We start from the raw sequence: 16,551 nt of genomic DNA, 5'->3' as shown, positions 1-16,551 counted from the left end.
TTGGCAATTACACTTTGATCAATTATTCAATTACAATATATCCATACATTATAAGCACCCAATTTCCTTCTTTTCCTACCTAGCTATATCTTTCCTACAAAAATACAAACAAAAAAACCTAGCATGAAAAAGAATACACTTTTGCATTGACTGCTCCACTCCCTCCTTTTACTTACATTTTTAGTCTTCTTCTCTAATTCATCTACCAAATCTTTTAACTTCTTCACCATCTCTTCCAGTACAACATTATGCTGGCTACCTTGCATTTCATGGGAAAAAAACTTTGTCAAACCATATAAAAAATTCACAGTGTGAAAGATTCTCTTACATTGAAGGGAAAAATGCACAAAATCAAAGTTAACCCATGAATTTTGCAATGCATAAAGAAGATACCATACCCAATTTTTCTTATCCTATAATAAGGACATCCAAAGAAAGGTCTTCTTGGGTTCTTATCTGTTCCAAACTCCACAACAATGGCATAAGCTCCGCAGTGGCATCTTGGATTCTCCCCTCTTGCAAAAATTTAGGGCCACCTGAAGTACTGCTAGCACTACCATCTCCGCTACCTCTAATAACTCGTCGACGATAAGAGCTTATCAAATTCCCTCCACTTGTCACGGTTACACGTTTTCAGAGCAGCACACGAAGCTGATGATGACCTTCACGCCGTTGTTTTAGGATTTAGGGCATCATACAAGAACACTTTTGTAGTTGTCTTTCCAGGGACCATTTTGTCTTTCATCCCACGTGGCGTTTAACGGCTGACTCAACAGTTTAACGTGACACGTTGGATTCCATCGTTAAGGTTTTACGGAGAAAACTAACAGAAGGACTAAAGTGATGGACGTTTACAAAAGTTGGGGACTAATTATATAATTAAATTTTGTTGGGGACCAAAGCGTCTACTTCAAAATTCTTTTTAGGGACTAATTTGGATAAATACTCCTGATTTTAATTCTTCAATGTATGCAACTTGGGTGAGGGTGGATAAAATGGTTAAACGATGTCGTTTAGGAGCATTGCAGCAGACCGGTACACTGCTAATCGGTTCTTCAGTTTACCGGTTAATCGTCAATTTGACTAGTACTATTTTTCATCAAAATCAACCGGATAAAGGGTTGGTTCTTGACTAACCCGGTCGAACCGGATGATCTGATTCGGTTTTTACAACAGAGAGAGAGAGAAGAAAAATAGACGAGGGAAGCAGATGAGAAGAAGAAGAAAAAGAAGAAGGCATAGGAGGAGTAGAACTGAAGAGGAAGAAGTGAAAGGGAGGAAGGAACCCTTGTATATCTTGGAAGCTTGAAGGAGGAACTTCAAGGAGTCAAGTTTAATGGCTACCACAACCACCGAGCAAACCCACATCGCCATCATCACCACTAATCCGTCCACCTTCCTCTGTTTTGTTGGCTTTAACTGCCAGCAACACTATGGTAGCAATCGCCCCTACACTAAGCACACCAAGGTTAGGTTTTTGTGTTTCAAAGTGCATGATTGATGTTGTTGTTAGTGATTTATGCTTCCTAGGGTTTTGTGTGAGACATGGAAAGCTTGATATATGCTTGAATGTGATTATACGATATGGATTTTGGAAGATTTTTACTTACGAGTTTGGTTGGAGAGGTAGATTGTGTTGGTGGAGTTTTGTAGAATTGAATGCGAAAAAATTGGGTTCTGCAGCTTAGAGAATCGATTTTATTCTCTGCTATCTAGAAATTCGTGTTTTCTTCTGTAACTTAGAGAATGGATAATTGATCCTCTAGCTTAGATAATCGATTCACCAGAATGGCAAAATGCAAATCAATGACAAAATTGATTGTCCTTATTACAAAATGTATTCTTTTGCTGCAGAATTTAGTTTTTATGTATTAAATGACCTTAGAACGAGTACTAGATTCCCTAAAATACTAGAATGATTATGGAGCATAAGGATTATAATTTAAATCATGTTAGAGGATGTAAAAGGGGAAGTAATTTAAGGCTTAAAGGTGTCTTTAGGCATTTGATGTTATGAATGCTTATTGAGGATTAAGAGTTATTATAGGATATGGTGGATTAAAGTGTTTTAGACATTGTAATGTTATAGATTGTTAATGAATATGTCTTGGGCTTAGGATGTCATTGTTTAACTTGAGTCTTGAGTATTAATTGTTGATGTTGAGATTATAAGAGTTGATACAAGTTAATGTAAATGATTCAGGAATTAAGATAAGTTAAATATGGGTGATGAAACGTTGTCACGAATATTATGTTCTAAAATGGTAAGAAGTTAAACCTTTGCATAAAGGTGTACTTGTGACACATGTGTGATCCTAGCTCAGGGCAAAAGATGGTTTTCTTTAGAGAAGGCCTTATGCCTATTATGAGTTCGATGCAATATTATGTTATGCAAGGGGCGATGTTTATTAGAACACATGGCAAGAGATTTCATATTTTGCTTGTGATGCTTTCTATGTTAGAGATATAGAGACTTAAGAGAAAGAGAAAGAGAAAGAAGAATTAGAAGTTAACAAGTAAAACTAGATTCAAAAGTCTAATTAGGTGTGCTTTTGTTTGATAAAGGAAAATGAATAATGAGTTATTGATGATCTAAATGAGTGAGAGACTAGCTAGAGAGCTTGCAAAGTTATTATTCAGTAAGGAAGGTAAAAGAGAGATGACACTAAAAATACATTGGATTCTGATATGATAGATGTTATGGAATGCCTTTTTATGTTTTATCACTTCGTAAAGTTCTTATGCTTGATTATGATGTTGAATATATCATTCACAAATGAGATTAATAAGATACAATAAAGGATAATGAATGAGAGTTTGTGCTATGTTAATTGAAAAGAACTAGCATGACTAAGTCACGCTAAGGCGAACTTAGTTAGCTCTTGACGAGAATAAAATTGTCTTGCTACTTAGGTAGAGAATAGAATTGTTTCGAAAATGTTAGATACAGTTGATTCCCAAGAGCCCTTTTGGCGAGGAGTAATTATACCCATGATGTGGGGTAATTAGATACACCACCATCTGTTGGATAGAGGTAATTTTGAGTAGTCCTAAGTAATAGGTTGTAATTATACCCATGCTAAAAGAGTCAGGTAATAGAATTTTACCTGATGATGTTGTGGCCTATATAGGAAGAGAGCTCATTTTCCTAGTTTTTATATTTTTTGAGTTTTTAGTATGTAGAGTCTTCATGTTCAAGCAATCAAAAGTTATCACTCAAGCACTAGTCAGGAAAAAAATTATTGCAATATGCCATCATAATGCACTTAGAGCTAGCTACTCAATCACTCATTGCTTAGGTTACTCAATATTTTCCAGCCGAAAGGTCACTGTTTGTTGCGGCATAAATCCACCGCCTAGACGGTGATGCAAAATAAAATAAAAAAGAACAAGAGAAAGATAGATGTTGTGAGTAACTAGATTTTCTCACTATAGATAGGGGCTTGGTTCAATATGGATAATTTATGTCTCAGCTTTTTGAGAATTTGATGATAAGATTGATACTTTAAAGGTTTATCGCTTGTTTCATTGCAACTTCGTGAGTTCGATCTCCTTCTGAATTGACTTAGGGTTTATGCATGAATTGGGAATTTGATGTATGCACTAGCTCTAAGGAGAGGAGTTTGTCCTTGTTATAGACACATACTTAAAGGATTAATATGTTGATAAAAGAAGAGGAGAGTTAGCCACCTAAGGAAGTAGGGATTAACAACTATAATCTGTTTCATTAGCTTATCAACTGCAAATCAAGCTCCTAGAAAATTACTCGGTTATTATATTGAATTGAATTAATCCGAATCTTTAGCGTGCTTTTGCTAGTTATATTAAACATAGCATTTTCTTTCTTACTTTACTATTATTAATTTGAGATACCTTCAATTTGAAAATAGTTGATTTCTTCTAAATAGATATTGAAAGTAGTGACCAGTTTTGATAAATTAGTTGTCATGGGAACAATGCTTTACTCATCTTTTACAACTTGAACGATTTGGTGGGATAACCAGAGAGTTATCAACTACATAGGTATGATTTTGTTAGATAGTGAGTATGATAAGCATTTTTCTTTTCTACATAATAGTATTTAATTGAAATTTTTAACGTACATGTAAAACTTTATTACACAACAATGATGTATACAAAAACTAAGCTCTAAATTTGGATTTAGTTTTACACTCATAGTGTAACATTACACTATCCACCTATTGTAATTTTGAAAAAAGTGTCAAATCATTCAAAATTAACTATCCACTACCATTATTATCCACATTATGATTTCTCAGTATTCCAAATTTTAATTGATTGATAGTATAAAATTATTTTACACTCAACCCATAAAAATTATACTTTAACTATTATACTCAATGTTTATTTATAGTAATTTGATATTGTTTTACACTTTTATTAATTAACAGTGTAAAAAATTGTTACATAAGATATGATTTTTTAAAATTTTTTTTAGGTCTTGCAGTTTGTTTTCTTATGTTTTTTATAAAAGAATTCAAAATGTTAGTTTTGATTATATCATTATTTTGTTTATGTTAAGGCAATTGCATGATAGTTCTACTACTACTACTACTATATACAATCTTAACTTATGAAATAATCACATATTTAATCAATTGAGTAAAGTATCGTTTTTGTCCCCAATGTTTGGAGTAATTCCCAAAGTTGTCCCTAACGTTTAAATCGTCCTATTTAAGTCCCTAACATTTCAAAATTGACTCAATGTTGTCATGCCGTTAGGGATCTGTTAACGGAATTAACGGCGGGATAAAATTGAGACGATTTTGAAACGTTAGGGACTTAAATAGGACGAAAACATTGGGGACAAAAACGATACATAGAAATAAATTTTAATTTTATCCTTCACTAATATCAATCTTTTACCGTACATAGTTATTCAATTATTTTTTAATCACATCTAAATAAATTGCACTTAAGCACATTATTTTGATTCTAAATAATTTTTTTTTTATAATTTTACTCTTAAAGATTTTTACTCATCATGAAATATTTGTAGAATGACTAGAATCACATGACTTTATTGTATATGTATCATTTTTTCCCCACAAGTTTATGTACTAGTCATTCTATAAATATTTTATGATGAGTAAAATTTTTTAAGAGAAATTATAAAAAAATAAATTTATTTAGAACAAAAGCAATGTAATTAAGTATAATTTATTTAGATGTAATTAAAAAATAATTGAATAACTATGTATCGTAGAAAATTGATATTATTGAAGGATAAAATTAAAATTTATTTCTATGTTTTGTCTTCAACGTTTTCGTCCTATTTAAATCCCTAACGTTTCAAAATCGTCTCAATTTTGTCCCGCCATTAATTTGTTAACAGTTCCCTAACGGCAAGAAATCATTGAGTCAATTTTGGAACGTTAGGAACTTAAATAGGACGATTTGAACGTTAGGGACAATTTGAGACTTACTCCAAACGTTGGGACAAAAACCATACTTTACTCTTTTAATAAATAAAGCAAAAAGTTACCATTTTACATGGATACAAATTTATTTAACCATTAAAATTAGATTACAATAGAGGCAAAAGTAAAGGAAGAAAAAGTGAGAGAAACAAGAGAAAAACTTGATGTTCATGAACAAAGGAAGACTTTTTCTCTTTTTCAATTGTAAGGAGACACATGTTTTTTGGATCACTTATGTTTTGGAAAAAGCTACCATGATTAACTAACTCATTGTAAATTTGAATTAAACCAAGTAAAAATAGAGATTTTATGGCAATATTTTCGGAAGCTTATACTATTTTATTTCCTTCTTGATTGGACTCTTCCCTCGAATCTAATTCTGCCACTGCTTCTAACTTTAAAACTGTATTTTTTATTTGGTAGGTTTGATGTGAAATATTATTTTAGACATAAAACACATTCTATGAATACAAAACTTGACACTACAAGAGCTCATATTTTTTATGGTAAGAAATAGCTCTGAATCAGCATCGTTTACCTTAATTTCATTGAAATTGGTAATGTTCTTTCCCGTAACAAAAACACTAATAACAAGACAAATCAAAACTACAAAAATAATTTGTTCAAAAGCTTAAAATTAAAAAGAGACTTGAACAGAAGTTTGCAATTGAATCTTTAAGCGACAGCAATGACAAGAAAAAAATGTTTGGAGTTGAGACATGGGGTTGCACCAGCTGTGAGAATTGAGATTAGTGTCAGACACAGTGAAGAGACACTAAGGATGTGAAACTTAAGGAGAAATCAATAATATTTCTAGATTTATTTTCCCATATCTTAATTTGATATTTAAATATTAAATTAACTATTAACCATGGTTGTTATTTTAGAAACACATATGACTCATATCTTATGTGTTTTATTATAAATAGATTAAAGTTTATTTGCTGTTAGAACTCCCAAGAATATCTCGAGGGATAAAGAGAAGAGTATGAATAGGTGTTACAAAAATCATGGCCCATTCGAGTAGTGATCTCCTGAAAAACCTACCTTCTTTTGACCCACCCTTTCACTCATGAGTTTGCTCTTCTCTTTTTGTCTCTCTCTCATCCCCTTCTATCTATCTGTGTTTATCTCCCACTGCCATCACTACCCAATAAACCCCTAATTTTGACACACACTCCTCCACTTCAGGTGCTTCACTATGTCCTCCTTTTATTTTAGTTTTATCTATTTCATATGATTCTTATCATGTTATTTCTTTGGTATTCATTTTAATTAAATTTTTATTGTCATCTTAGTGTATGCAATTCTGAGAGTAAACTAACATTTGGCTATAAAAAATAAATTCGAAATTGTAGATATCTAATTTTTCTCGGTATGTATTTTTTGAATAATTTTCTAAATGTTCCAACAACAATTAGATCAAATACGCACAATTTGATAAATTTTAGCGTGCTCCAATTATGATGATAACTTGGATCTTGTTGGTTGCAGGAAAAATTGAAAGAGGGAAATTTTCTCTTTTTATTTTCCAATTATCCCCCCATTTTTGAAAACTGTATTTGAGGAATCAAAGGGTTTGGATATATGTCCTTCAATCAATCAAAGACCAATAGAAGCACAGCAGTGTACCGAAAATCTGAGCGATCCACCAGTTTCAATCAGCAGCAAGGTTCCTCATTTGCCTACGGCGGTGGCGGCATTAAGCCAACGCCATCGATTCCCTCATCTCCATCACTCTCCTCTAACCAGAGGTATGTTAGGGCTTGCAAGTTTGTAACTGATTTTGTTATTTTACTACGATTATGTTTTTCAATGGATATTGGATGTGTGGAGATTGAGTTTTGGGTGAGATGAGTGTGTAATTTGTTTTGTGTGAGATGTGTGTGTGTGGGTGTGTGCGTGGGCGTGTTTTAATCGATTTTGTCTGTTGCTTGTTGCTTGTTCTAGGTTTAACAAGAAGTCTAGCGATGCACAAGTTGGACAATCTAGAGTAAACCCCACCCCACTGAATGTAATAGAGTCTAACAGTGGTTCTGCTGCTCGAAACATACAGAATGGTGCCCATGTGCAACCTCAATTGCATGGTAAGCTTGAGAGAATTTTATTTACTTCCTTTTTAAAAGAATTATGTTTATTCTCTTTGTTTTTTAAGTCTCTAGTTTGCTGTTTAACAAAAATTTTCTGTGGAAAGTATCTCCATCTTTATTGATTATTTTTTATATAACAATTACCTAAAACAAATTGTAGCTCAATTGTTAAGGTATCCACAAGGAGTATAACTAAAGGGACTAGGTTTGATTTTCTAAAGTAACTATTTTAGAATTATATGTTATTTGGTGTTCGGTGAATTATTAGTTTAAGTAACTCATTCATTTATGTTGTATGATAGGAGCATCTGATGCTCCAGCTACTACCAAGCCATGTGAATCATCTGCTGTACAAGGGAGTACTGTAACTATTCCAAAAGTTCCAAGTTCTCAACTGCCCCCTGCAACTTCTGATCCAATTACTCCTGAAACTCCTACTAAGGGTATGCTAGACTAATCTGTTTTTTGCTTGAAATTATGTGGAATTAAGTCAACATTTTATGACTTGTATCTTGGGTTTGTAAAAGTTCTTGATGCTAAAATATTTTCCTTAGTAGCTATTAATTGTCAGTCTTGAGACTGAAGTATTCTGAATATAAAATGTATTTTTTATAGGAGATGCATCAAAGTCATTCCCTTTCCAATTTGGATCTATTAATCCTAGCATTATGAATGGGATGACAGTAAGTTTTGCACATATAAATTGTGTACGTTGTGTCTGGTATACTGCATATATTTTTAGAACTTTATGGCCATTAAGTAATTTGTTCTGATATTCAGGGCCCTACTAGTATAAGCTCAGCTCGTCCTAATATAGATGAGCAGAAGCAGGATCAGGTGTGAACATATATTCTTTTTAATTTCTCCTTTACTTCTATGTTACTATATTCATTTGGTACCACTACCCACAACTTCTCATTGAATTCTAGATCTTATTTCAGATGCCGAGCAAGAATTGATTTGGTATAGAATCTTAGGTTGGAGTGCACTTATGATTATGTAACTTGTTGATGTTGACATAACACGCCTTGAATTATGTGTTCATAGCAATGAAAATTATTTATTTTGTGCCAACAAATTGTCTTCACTTTCAGGCTTCAGTGCCAACATCTCTTATTCCAAAACAACAACTATCACCAAGAAAAGATGCAAGTGTCATTGAGCAGTCTATTGATGGGGAAACTAATATACAAACTAAGGCAAAAAAGGATCTTCGCGTGCCAACTGCAACCTCAGCAAACCAAATGCAGAATCCTTCTATTATTCCTATAACTGGGATTTCAAACTCAACACCATATCACCTGTCACGAGCATCTTTACAGTTTGGTAGTTCTAATCCACATATTCAATCTCAGGGGTTGCCTACAACATCTCTCCAGATGCCTATACAAATGGCTTTGCCAATTGGAAATACTACACAAGTGCAACAGCCAATTTTTATTCCAAGTCTTCAACCTCGTCCAATGCAACCTCAGGGGATCATGAATCAAGGTCAAAACATGACTTTTACTCCTCAAATGGGGCATCAGTTGTCACATCAATTAGGCAATGTGGGTATTAGTATGATTCAACAATATCCCCAACAACATGGACAACAATATCAACCTGGTCCTCGAAAAACAACTCATGTGAAGATCACTCACCCCGAGACTCATGAAGAGTTGAGACTTGATAAAAGAGCAAATGCATATTCAGATGGGTCATCTAATTCCAGGTCACATCCTAATATCCCTTCCCAATCCCAACCTGGTCAATCTTTTGCAGCTTATCCAATGAATTATTATTCCCCCAACTCTTATAGTACTAATTCTCTCTATTACCATCCTCCCAATCCTCTCCCACTAACAAGTAGCCAAAATACTGCTAATTTGCAACCACAAAGATTCAATTATCCATTGAATCATGGTTCGCAAAATGTTGGTTTCTTGAATTCAATGCAACATAGCTCTCTGTTTGCTAATAAAACAGGTGCTTCTATTCTTGGTAGTGTTGAACCCCCAATTTTAGAAAATTTTCATGATATTCCTAATTTAATGTCATTAACTGGAGCTGCTCCTGTGACAATTAGACCATGTGATGCATCTGATGTTGTAGACACATCATTGTCCAATTCTGGTAATTCTGGCGTTCAAAACCGAGAACCCAATATTTCGGTAGCATCATGTGATTCGGGCTCCCCTGCATTACAAAATGTATCTGAAACTAGTCCAGAAATTTCTTCACAGCAATCAAAATTATTTGGTAACTCTTTTGTGCAACAAAAACAATCACCTGGATCTGTTTTTGTATCTATTGAGAAGCTTGCAGCCACTCCCTTGTCACAACCTTCATCAGTAATGACTGAAGATCATGCCTCACTTGTGTCTAGAAGGAAGGAAACTCTAACTAGGTCAAATTCTTTGAAGGAAAATCCAAAGAAACTAGAGAAGAGCGCCCAATCACATCATCAGGCAGTTTAGTACTTTATTATTCATTTTAAGTATTCTTCATTAGTCTTGATTTACTTGAGCATATTATATTTTATGTACTTTTTTCCCCCACAGGTTTCTATTCAATCTCCATCAATGGATAATGTTGCTTATCAAGCTATTGATAATGGTATGTCTGATATTGGATTTTCCAAACCATTTAGAACTAAAACAATTCATTCTATAGCAATTGCCACTGAAGATCTTCCAGAAATGTATGACACAATATCAACCATCCCTAGTGTTGAAGTGAACAATAGCATTGAAGTTTCTAGTAGTCATCATAAGGATGACAAGCATAATGAATCACCAGAAGAAAAAGGTTTAAAGCATAATTGTTTGAAACTTGGTAACAAAAATGATGAACCACTTTTGTAGTTACCAGGAAAATTTTAATTGTGATGGGCAAGTCTAAACAAATTGAACAAAATGCTGTAACTAATGAGGTGTTAGAAAACAAATTGAACAAAATTCTGTAAATGTCAGTGATGAGGTGTTAATCTTAAAGATTCATACAAGGACATGATGAATCTGCTAGTGTTGTAGCAAAATTTGATAGGCCGAGTGGAAATTTAAGCATCTCTACATTTATTTACATTGGATTATAGAGATATCATTTTAAGTCGAAATGATTGTGTAGTTACTAACCGTGTTCTTTGTGGAAATTATTGTACACTAGATATGCAGTCAGTTGATATTCTGGAGACAACCTCAAATCATGTCAAGAATAGTTCAGATACTTTTTGCAATGACTCTCTGTCTTTTTTGACATCTAGTGCCAACGATAAACCAATTTCAGAACCAAATAAAGTAAAAGCTACATCTAAAGGTAATAAGAAAAGAAGAGAGATTCTTCGAAAAGCTAATGCTGCTGGGTCAACTTCTGATCTTTATAACGCATACAAGGGACCAAAGGAAAAGAAAGAAACTGTTTTCAGTTCAGAAAGCACAAACAATGCTTCTTCATCTGAAAGTTTGAAGCAGGTATCTACAGATGCTGCTCACCTAGATCTTAAAGTGAGTGAGAAATGTCAACAGAGTAAAGTTGAGCCTGATGATTGGGAGGATGCCGCTGACATGTGTACATCAAAACTGGAAGTTGATGACAAATTTCAACTGATTAGTGATGTTAACAGAGGTGTAGCCAAGAGGTACTCTCGAGATTTTCTTTTGAAATTTGCAGAGCAGTGCACTGATCTTCCTGAAGGTTTTCAGATCACAGTTGACATAGCTGAGGCTTTAATGAGTTTTACTATTGTAGATAGGCCTAGTGGAATGCCTTGGATGGATTATTGTGGAACTGGTGTAAATGAGGAAGAGAGGTGGAATACTTTTCATTCTGGAAGACGTGGTTTGGATGTTGGTGGAGGTAATGTAGGTTTTCGATCTGGTCCAGGAAACAATTTTGGTGCTTTAAGGAACTTCCGTGGAGAGACACCTATTCAATATGCTGGAGCAGGGGTCCTTTATGGACCAACGCAATCCATGGGAATTCCAAGTGGAATGCAAAGAAACAGTAATGGAGAAAGGTGGCAGCGTTCTGTTAGCTTCCAGCACAAGGGGTTAATTCATTCTCGTACTCCTCAAACTCCTTTACAGACGATGCACAAGGCTGAGAGGAAGTATGAAGTGGGTAAAGTTTCGGATATAGAAGAGGCAAAACAGAGGCAGCTGAAAGCTATCTTGAACAAATTAACTCCTCAGAATTTTGAGAGGCTCTTTGAACAGGTAAAAGTGGTTAATATTGACAATGCTATCACCCTTACTGGTGTCATCTCACAAATTTTTGAGAAGGCTTTGATGGAGCCTACCTTTTGTGAAATGTATGCCAACTTCTGTTTACATTTGGCTTCTGAGTTGCCTGATTTCAGTGAGGACAATGAAAAGATAACTTTCAAAAGATTATTATTAAACAAGTGTCAAGAGGAATTTGAGAGAGGTGAAAGAGAGCAAGAAGAAGCAAATAAGGCTGATGAAGGTGAAGTTAAGCAATCTGATGAAGAAAGGGAAGATAGAAGAGTCAAGGCAAGAAGACGCATGCTAGGTAATATTAGATTAATTGGTGAGCTATATAAGAAGAGAATGTTGACAGAGAGGATAATGCATGAGTGCATCAAGAAGTTACTTGGTCAATATCAGGATCCTGATGAAGAAGATATTGAAGCTTTGTGCAAGCTAATGAGTACTATTGGGGACATGATTGATCATCCCAAAGCCAAAAAACATATGGATGCATACTTCGAAAGGATGAAACTATTGTCAGACAACATGAATTTATCATCTAGGGTGAGGTTCATGTTGAAGGATGCCATTGATTTGAGGGAAAATAAATGGCAACAAAGGAGAAAAATTGAAGGTCCAAAGAAGATTGAGGAAGTGCATAGAGATGCAGTGCAAGAGAGGCAGGCCCAAGCTGGTAGGTTAGGTCGTGGTCCAAGCAACAACCAAACATCAAGAAGAAACCCTGTGGACTTTCGTCCAAGAGGATCTCTGGTGTCATCTACAACTGCTCAAATTGGAGTACCGCATGGGTTACCTGGTCAAGTTCGTGGGTTTGGTTCTCAGGATGCTTGTTCTGAAGAGAGGCAATCTTTTGAGGCTAGGACCTTGTCTCCAAGAGCCTTGGGGGATGATTCTATTACCTTGGGACCCCAGGGCAGTTTGGCTAGGGGAATGTCCATTAGAGGATCAACTGCAATTGTAAGTTCATCGATGCCTAATGCAATTCCTACCTCAGTAGACTCTTCCAAAGCAACTGGTGTTCTTAACGGTTATGGGGATTTATCACAGCGTGCACCATACCTTACGGACAGGTTTTCAGGTCCAGCTGCTTATGATCAATCAAGTGCTCTAGAGCATAATATAGGCTTAGACAAAAAAGATTTGAGTACTTCATATCGGGGACATGACAACCTTGTTGCAACTTCACCATCTGATCAATTGCAAGGGTCAATAGTTTCTCAGGTTCCTTCTTCAGAAAAGGTTCGGTCAGAAGAACAACTCCGAGACATGTCCATGGCAGCAATCAAAGAATACTACAGGTAATGCTTTCACTTTGTGGTGTTTGTATCTTCTTACTGCCTGTGGCCACTTACTTTTTTTTCCTTGGCAATTGAGACCAATAGTTTAATATTTGGCATTACAAAGTTCTGAACTTATTGAAACCATCATTTTTTTTTCACAATGCTTACAAAACTAGGTATATTATGTATTTAGAATTTGAAGTTTTTTACAGTCAACTTTAAATATGAATAGATTATGTTATGCTGTATTTCTTTTTGTTTTAAAATTATTTAGACACACATGTGCCTATACATTGAATATAAATTGATATAGTTGGCAGGATGTTATGATATTGCTCTTATATTACTGCTTCCTATTTCCAATGTTCATCCTGGGCAAGATCCACAAGCTTGATGACATCAACCATTCTAACAAAAAATTATGCAATTTAGTGCTAGAGATGAGAAGGAAGTTGCTCTCTGTGTCAAAGAATTAAACTCTCCATGCTTCCATCCTTCCATGGTTTGTCTCTGGGTCACAGACTCATTTGAGAGAAAGGACAAAGAACGAGACCTTTTGGCCAAATTGCTAGTTCACCTTGTGAAATCACATGATGGTATCTTGAGTCAAGCTCAGCTTATCCAAGGGTGAGATTTATTAAAGAATATGATTACTAGAAGAGAGAATTCTTTTATTGTAAATAACCTTGTTTTCTTTTGTTGTTTTGTTAGGTTTGAGTCTGTTCTCAGTACATTGGAGGATGCTGTTAATGATGCTCCCAAAGCACCAGAGTTTCTTGGACGTCTTTTTGCGAAAGGTATAATAGAGTCTGTTTTCTCTTTGAATGAGATTGAGCGGATATTACGTGATGGAGGGGAGGAACCAGGCAGCCTCTTAGAAACTGGACTTGCAGCTGATGTTCTTGGAAGTACCTTAGAGGTAATAAAATTCGAGAAGGGGGACGCAATTTTACGTGATATCTGTGTTGGCTCTAACTTGCAATTGGAGACTTTCCGTCCACCAAATCCTACAACTTCAATAAAGCTAGAGAGATTTATTTAGAGGACAGTGATGCTCATTGTAGCCTATTTCAGATACAGAAGGAAAATTATTAGCCTGGTGCTTTGGGGTTTCTAGATTTGAATATATGATTTTATTTTCTGGTGGATAGAATTTTATGAGATTCTTTCTTTTAATATGTTTCCTTCGATCTTCATGCAACTGTAAAAGGTTCAATTGATTTTATTACATTCTCAACGAGGAGCATTATTACATCACCCTATGTAAAAGGTTATATGTAAGAGCTTCACTATGAGAATCAATTTTGGGGCTGAAAGACGAAAGGAAGGTTATACTTTCCATTTTACGCCCTCAATTTTTCAATCATTTTATCACATTTATACTCAATTTTATCACATTGAGAAATTATGCGTAAATAATTGTTATTCATATTTGATGATTATGGTACATCAAATCGCAGTGGTAGGTATTATTGATGACCAAAAAAGGTTGAACATAAGGGCACACTTATAAAGTGATGCATTAGGTAAAGGTAAATGTTAATAGTAGAGTCTAAGTTTCTCTGAACTTTTTGCAATACTTCATATACCAAACTCCCAGAAAAGGTATAATCTCAATCAACACCCTCAAATTGCCATACACAATTAAGAAATGTCGAGAGTCATCAGAATTTATTATTTTTTATTATCAATTATAGTTATCAATTCAATTTTTTTAAGGTTAGTAATTTAATAACATAGTTTAGCCTATATTTTTAAATATCAATGAATAACTAATGTCCAAAAATAATAAATTCTAATGGTTCTCTAGCATTTCTTCACAACTAATACAACCATTCTAAGCTTCAATGCCCCTAAGTTGCACCATTAACTCATAGAATACCTTCACTTCATAATTACAACTGAATCACCTTCACAAATCACAGCATCCTTCCCAAATCATAATAATACTAATATCAAACTCATTTCATAATCAAGCATCAGTATTTCATGAGATTCAACATCTCATATCTCAATCAATTTGAATCCAAATCAAACATCTCAATATTAACCCGTTAATAATAAATTCAACCAATTCTCAGATAAATCAATAAATGTTATGTGCCAACCTATTAGTCAGTGACAAATACTTAAATGAATAAGTTTTGATTTGCAATGAATTAGTCTTTATCTGTCAAGTTGGTATATACAGTAAAAAATAAAAAAAACATATTGATTATTCACCTCTTTAAAGAAAAAAACAATATTTTGTCGTTACAAAGTAATTTGAGAGCAACTCACACTTGAGTTTCAGTACAAGAAGAAAAATAACATGATTGTGAAATACAAGGTCTCTATTATCTATATTGTCATTAGATACCTTTGGCCCTCAAAGCAATGGATCAGTTTAATGGAGAGTGGATCATCTTAAATTTTTTTTTTAATTGTTTGGTTAAATATATTTTTTTATTATTTAATATCTTCTTTCACATATTTTTTTTAATTTTATTTAAAGAATATAAAGTGAAGAATTATACTTTATTAAATAATTTAAAAAAATGAGAGGATATATTTCTGTTTAAAGGAAAGCTAATGTGTCCAACGATGATAACAGATAAGACCAAATTGTGATTTTTTCTATTAGAGGTTTCATGATTTAGCAGAAAAATAGATGAAGGAAGGATTACTTGTGTATTTACTATTTAGAGGAGAAAGAAAAGGGACAAAAGAAAGTTAAGATGTTTGAAACGTGGCAAAGAGAAGCAACAGAATTTACCTGGGTTAAATGGGGTTAGAGAGTTAATACAGTTTTAAATTTATTATAAAATAAAATATGGCTTATAATTAAAAATCTTTTTGTTAAATATGATTTATTTTGGTGTTTTTGTATATTTTTAGTTATGATAATAATGGTTGTCATTATTAAATATGATTTATTTTTTTAATTTATAATTAAAATTTTTTTTGAAGAAGCTATATTTGTTATTTGTGTATTTTTGTGTACTTCTATATATTTGTTTGTAGACCTATTTACTATTTAAAAATATGATAATCGATTAAAATAGATTAAATACGTGGAGTTTAAAATATTTAAAAGGAATTTACTGAAAATAAGACGAATTATAAAGTTTGTCGGGATATGAACAAACTTGCTCTAAATAAAAAAAATTGTATTTAAAGAATTAAAGTTTAAAAATAATATTTAAAAAATATGATTTTTTTATTTTATTTAAAAAAAAATCCCAACAAAAAGTGCTTGTTTTTTGAGTTAAATGCAAGTGGCTTCACCTAACATAGGCTGGCATGTATCGCTATCCTATTGCCGCGTAAAGTTACATTATAAAGTGTAAATAAACCCTTGAAAGAGTGAAAGGAACTCTAAATATTAGAGCCAACAAGACCATGAGTGGGGTTGGTCCCAATGTTGATTGTTTTTGTCGGCTTCTTCTTCATTGTGGGTCCTTTGTACTGTCAGCTCCTACGTTGCAATTTTTAACTTTTTGGGATCTTCAAGAACACTGTAAAGTACAATCATTTCTTTATTAAAAAT

At 33.7% G+C, this 16,551-nt stretch overlaps 1 protein-coding gene across 3 annotated transcripts; it reads left to right on the top strand.

Annotated features, from left to right (window-relative positions):
- The first annotated feature begins 1,186 nt into the window (after window positions 1-1,186).
- LOC107464905 (eukaryotic translation initiation factor 4G) lies at window positions 1,187-14,175 on the top strand. Of its 3 annotated transcripts, none has more exons than XM_016083867.3 (11): window positions 1,188-1,468; window positions 6,936-7,195; window positions 7,392-7,528; window positions 7,834-7,974; window positions 8,147-8,214; window positions 8,312-8,368; window positions 8,626-9,984; window positions 10,075-10,129; window positions 10,679-13,040; window positions 13,455-13,649; window positions 13,734-14,175. In XM_016083867.3, exons 2-11 carry the CDS (start codon window positions 7,029-7,031, stop codon window positions 14,062-14,064), a joined length of 4,872 nt encoding a protein of 1,623 aa, XP_015939353.1. In that variant the 5' UTR covers window positions 1,188-1,468; window positions 6,936-7,028; the 3' UTR covers window positions 14,065-14,175. The 3 variants fall into 3 exon arrangements, with proteins under 3 accessions (XP_052109885.1, XP_015939353.1, XP_052109884.1); XM_052253924.1 differs by lacking the exon at window positions 1,188-1,468 and adding an exon at window positions 6,523-6,632; XM_052253925.1 differs by lacking the exon at window positions 13,734-14,175 and having other exon boundaries at window positions 1,187-1,468; window positions 13,336-13,642.
- Window positions 14,176-16,551: the final 2,376 nt, after the last annotated feature.

This window comes from Arachis duranensis, chromosome 9 (assembly GCF_000817695.3).
Source record: "Arachis duranensis cultivar V14167 chromosome 9, aradu.V14167.gnm2.J7QH, whole genome shotgun sequence".
NCBI classification, from domain to species: Eukaryota; Viridiplantae; Streptophyta; class Magnoliopsida; order Fabales; family Fabaceae; genus Arachis; species Arachis duranensis.
Note: the sequence above shows the minus strand (reverse complement) of the source record. Positions and strands in the feature narration are given on the sequence as shown.

Bases quoted from the DNA above. Each gene is read 5' to 3' on its own strand.
- LOC107464905 (XM_016083867.3), top strand. From the start codon at position 7,029: ATGTCCTTCAATCAATCAAAGACCAATAGAAGCACAGCAGTGTACCGA. The intron at 7,196-7,391 runs GTATGTTAGGGC...TGCTTGTTCTAG, and splicing joins TCACTCTCCTCTAACCAGAG to GTTTAACAAGAAGTCTAGCG. The intron at 13,650-13,733 runs GTGAGATTTATT...TTGTTTTGTTAG, and splicing joins CAAGCTCAGCTTATCCAAGG to GTTTGAGTCTGTTCTCAGTA.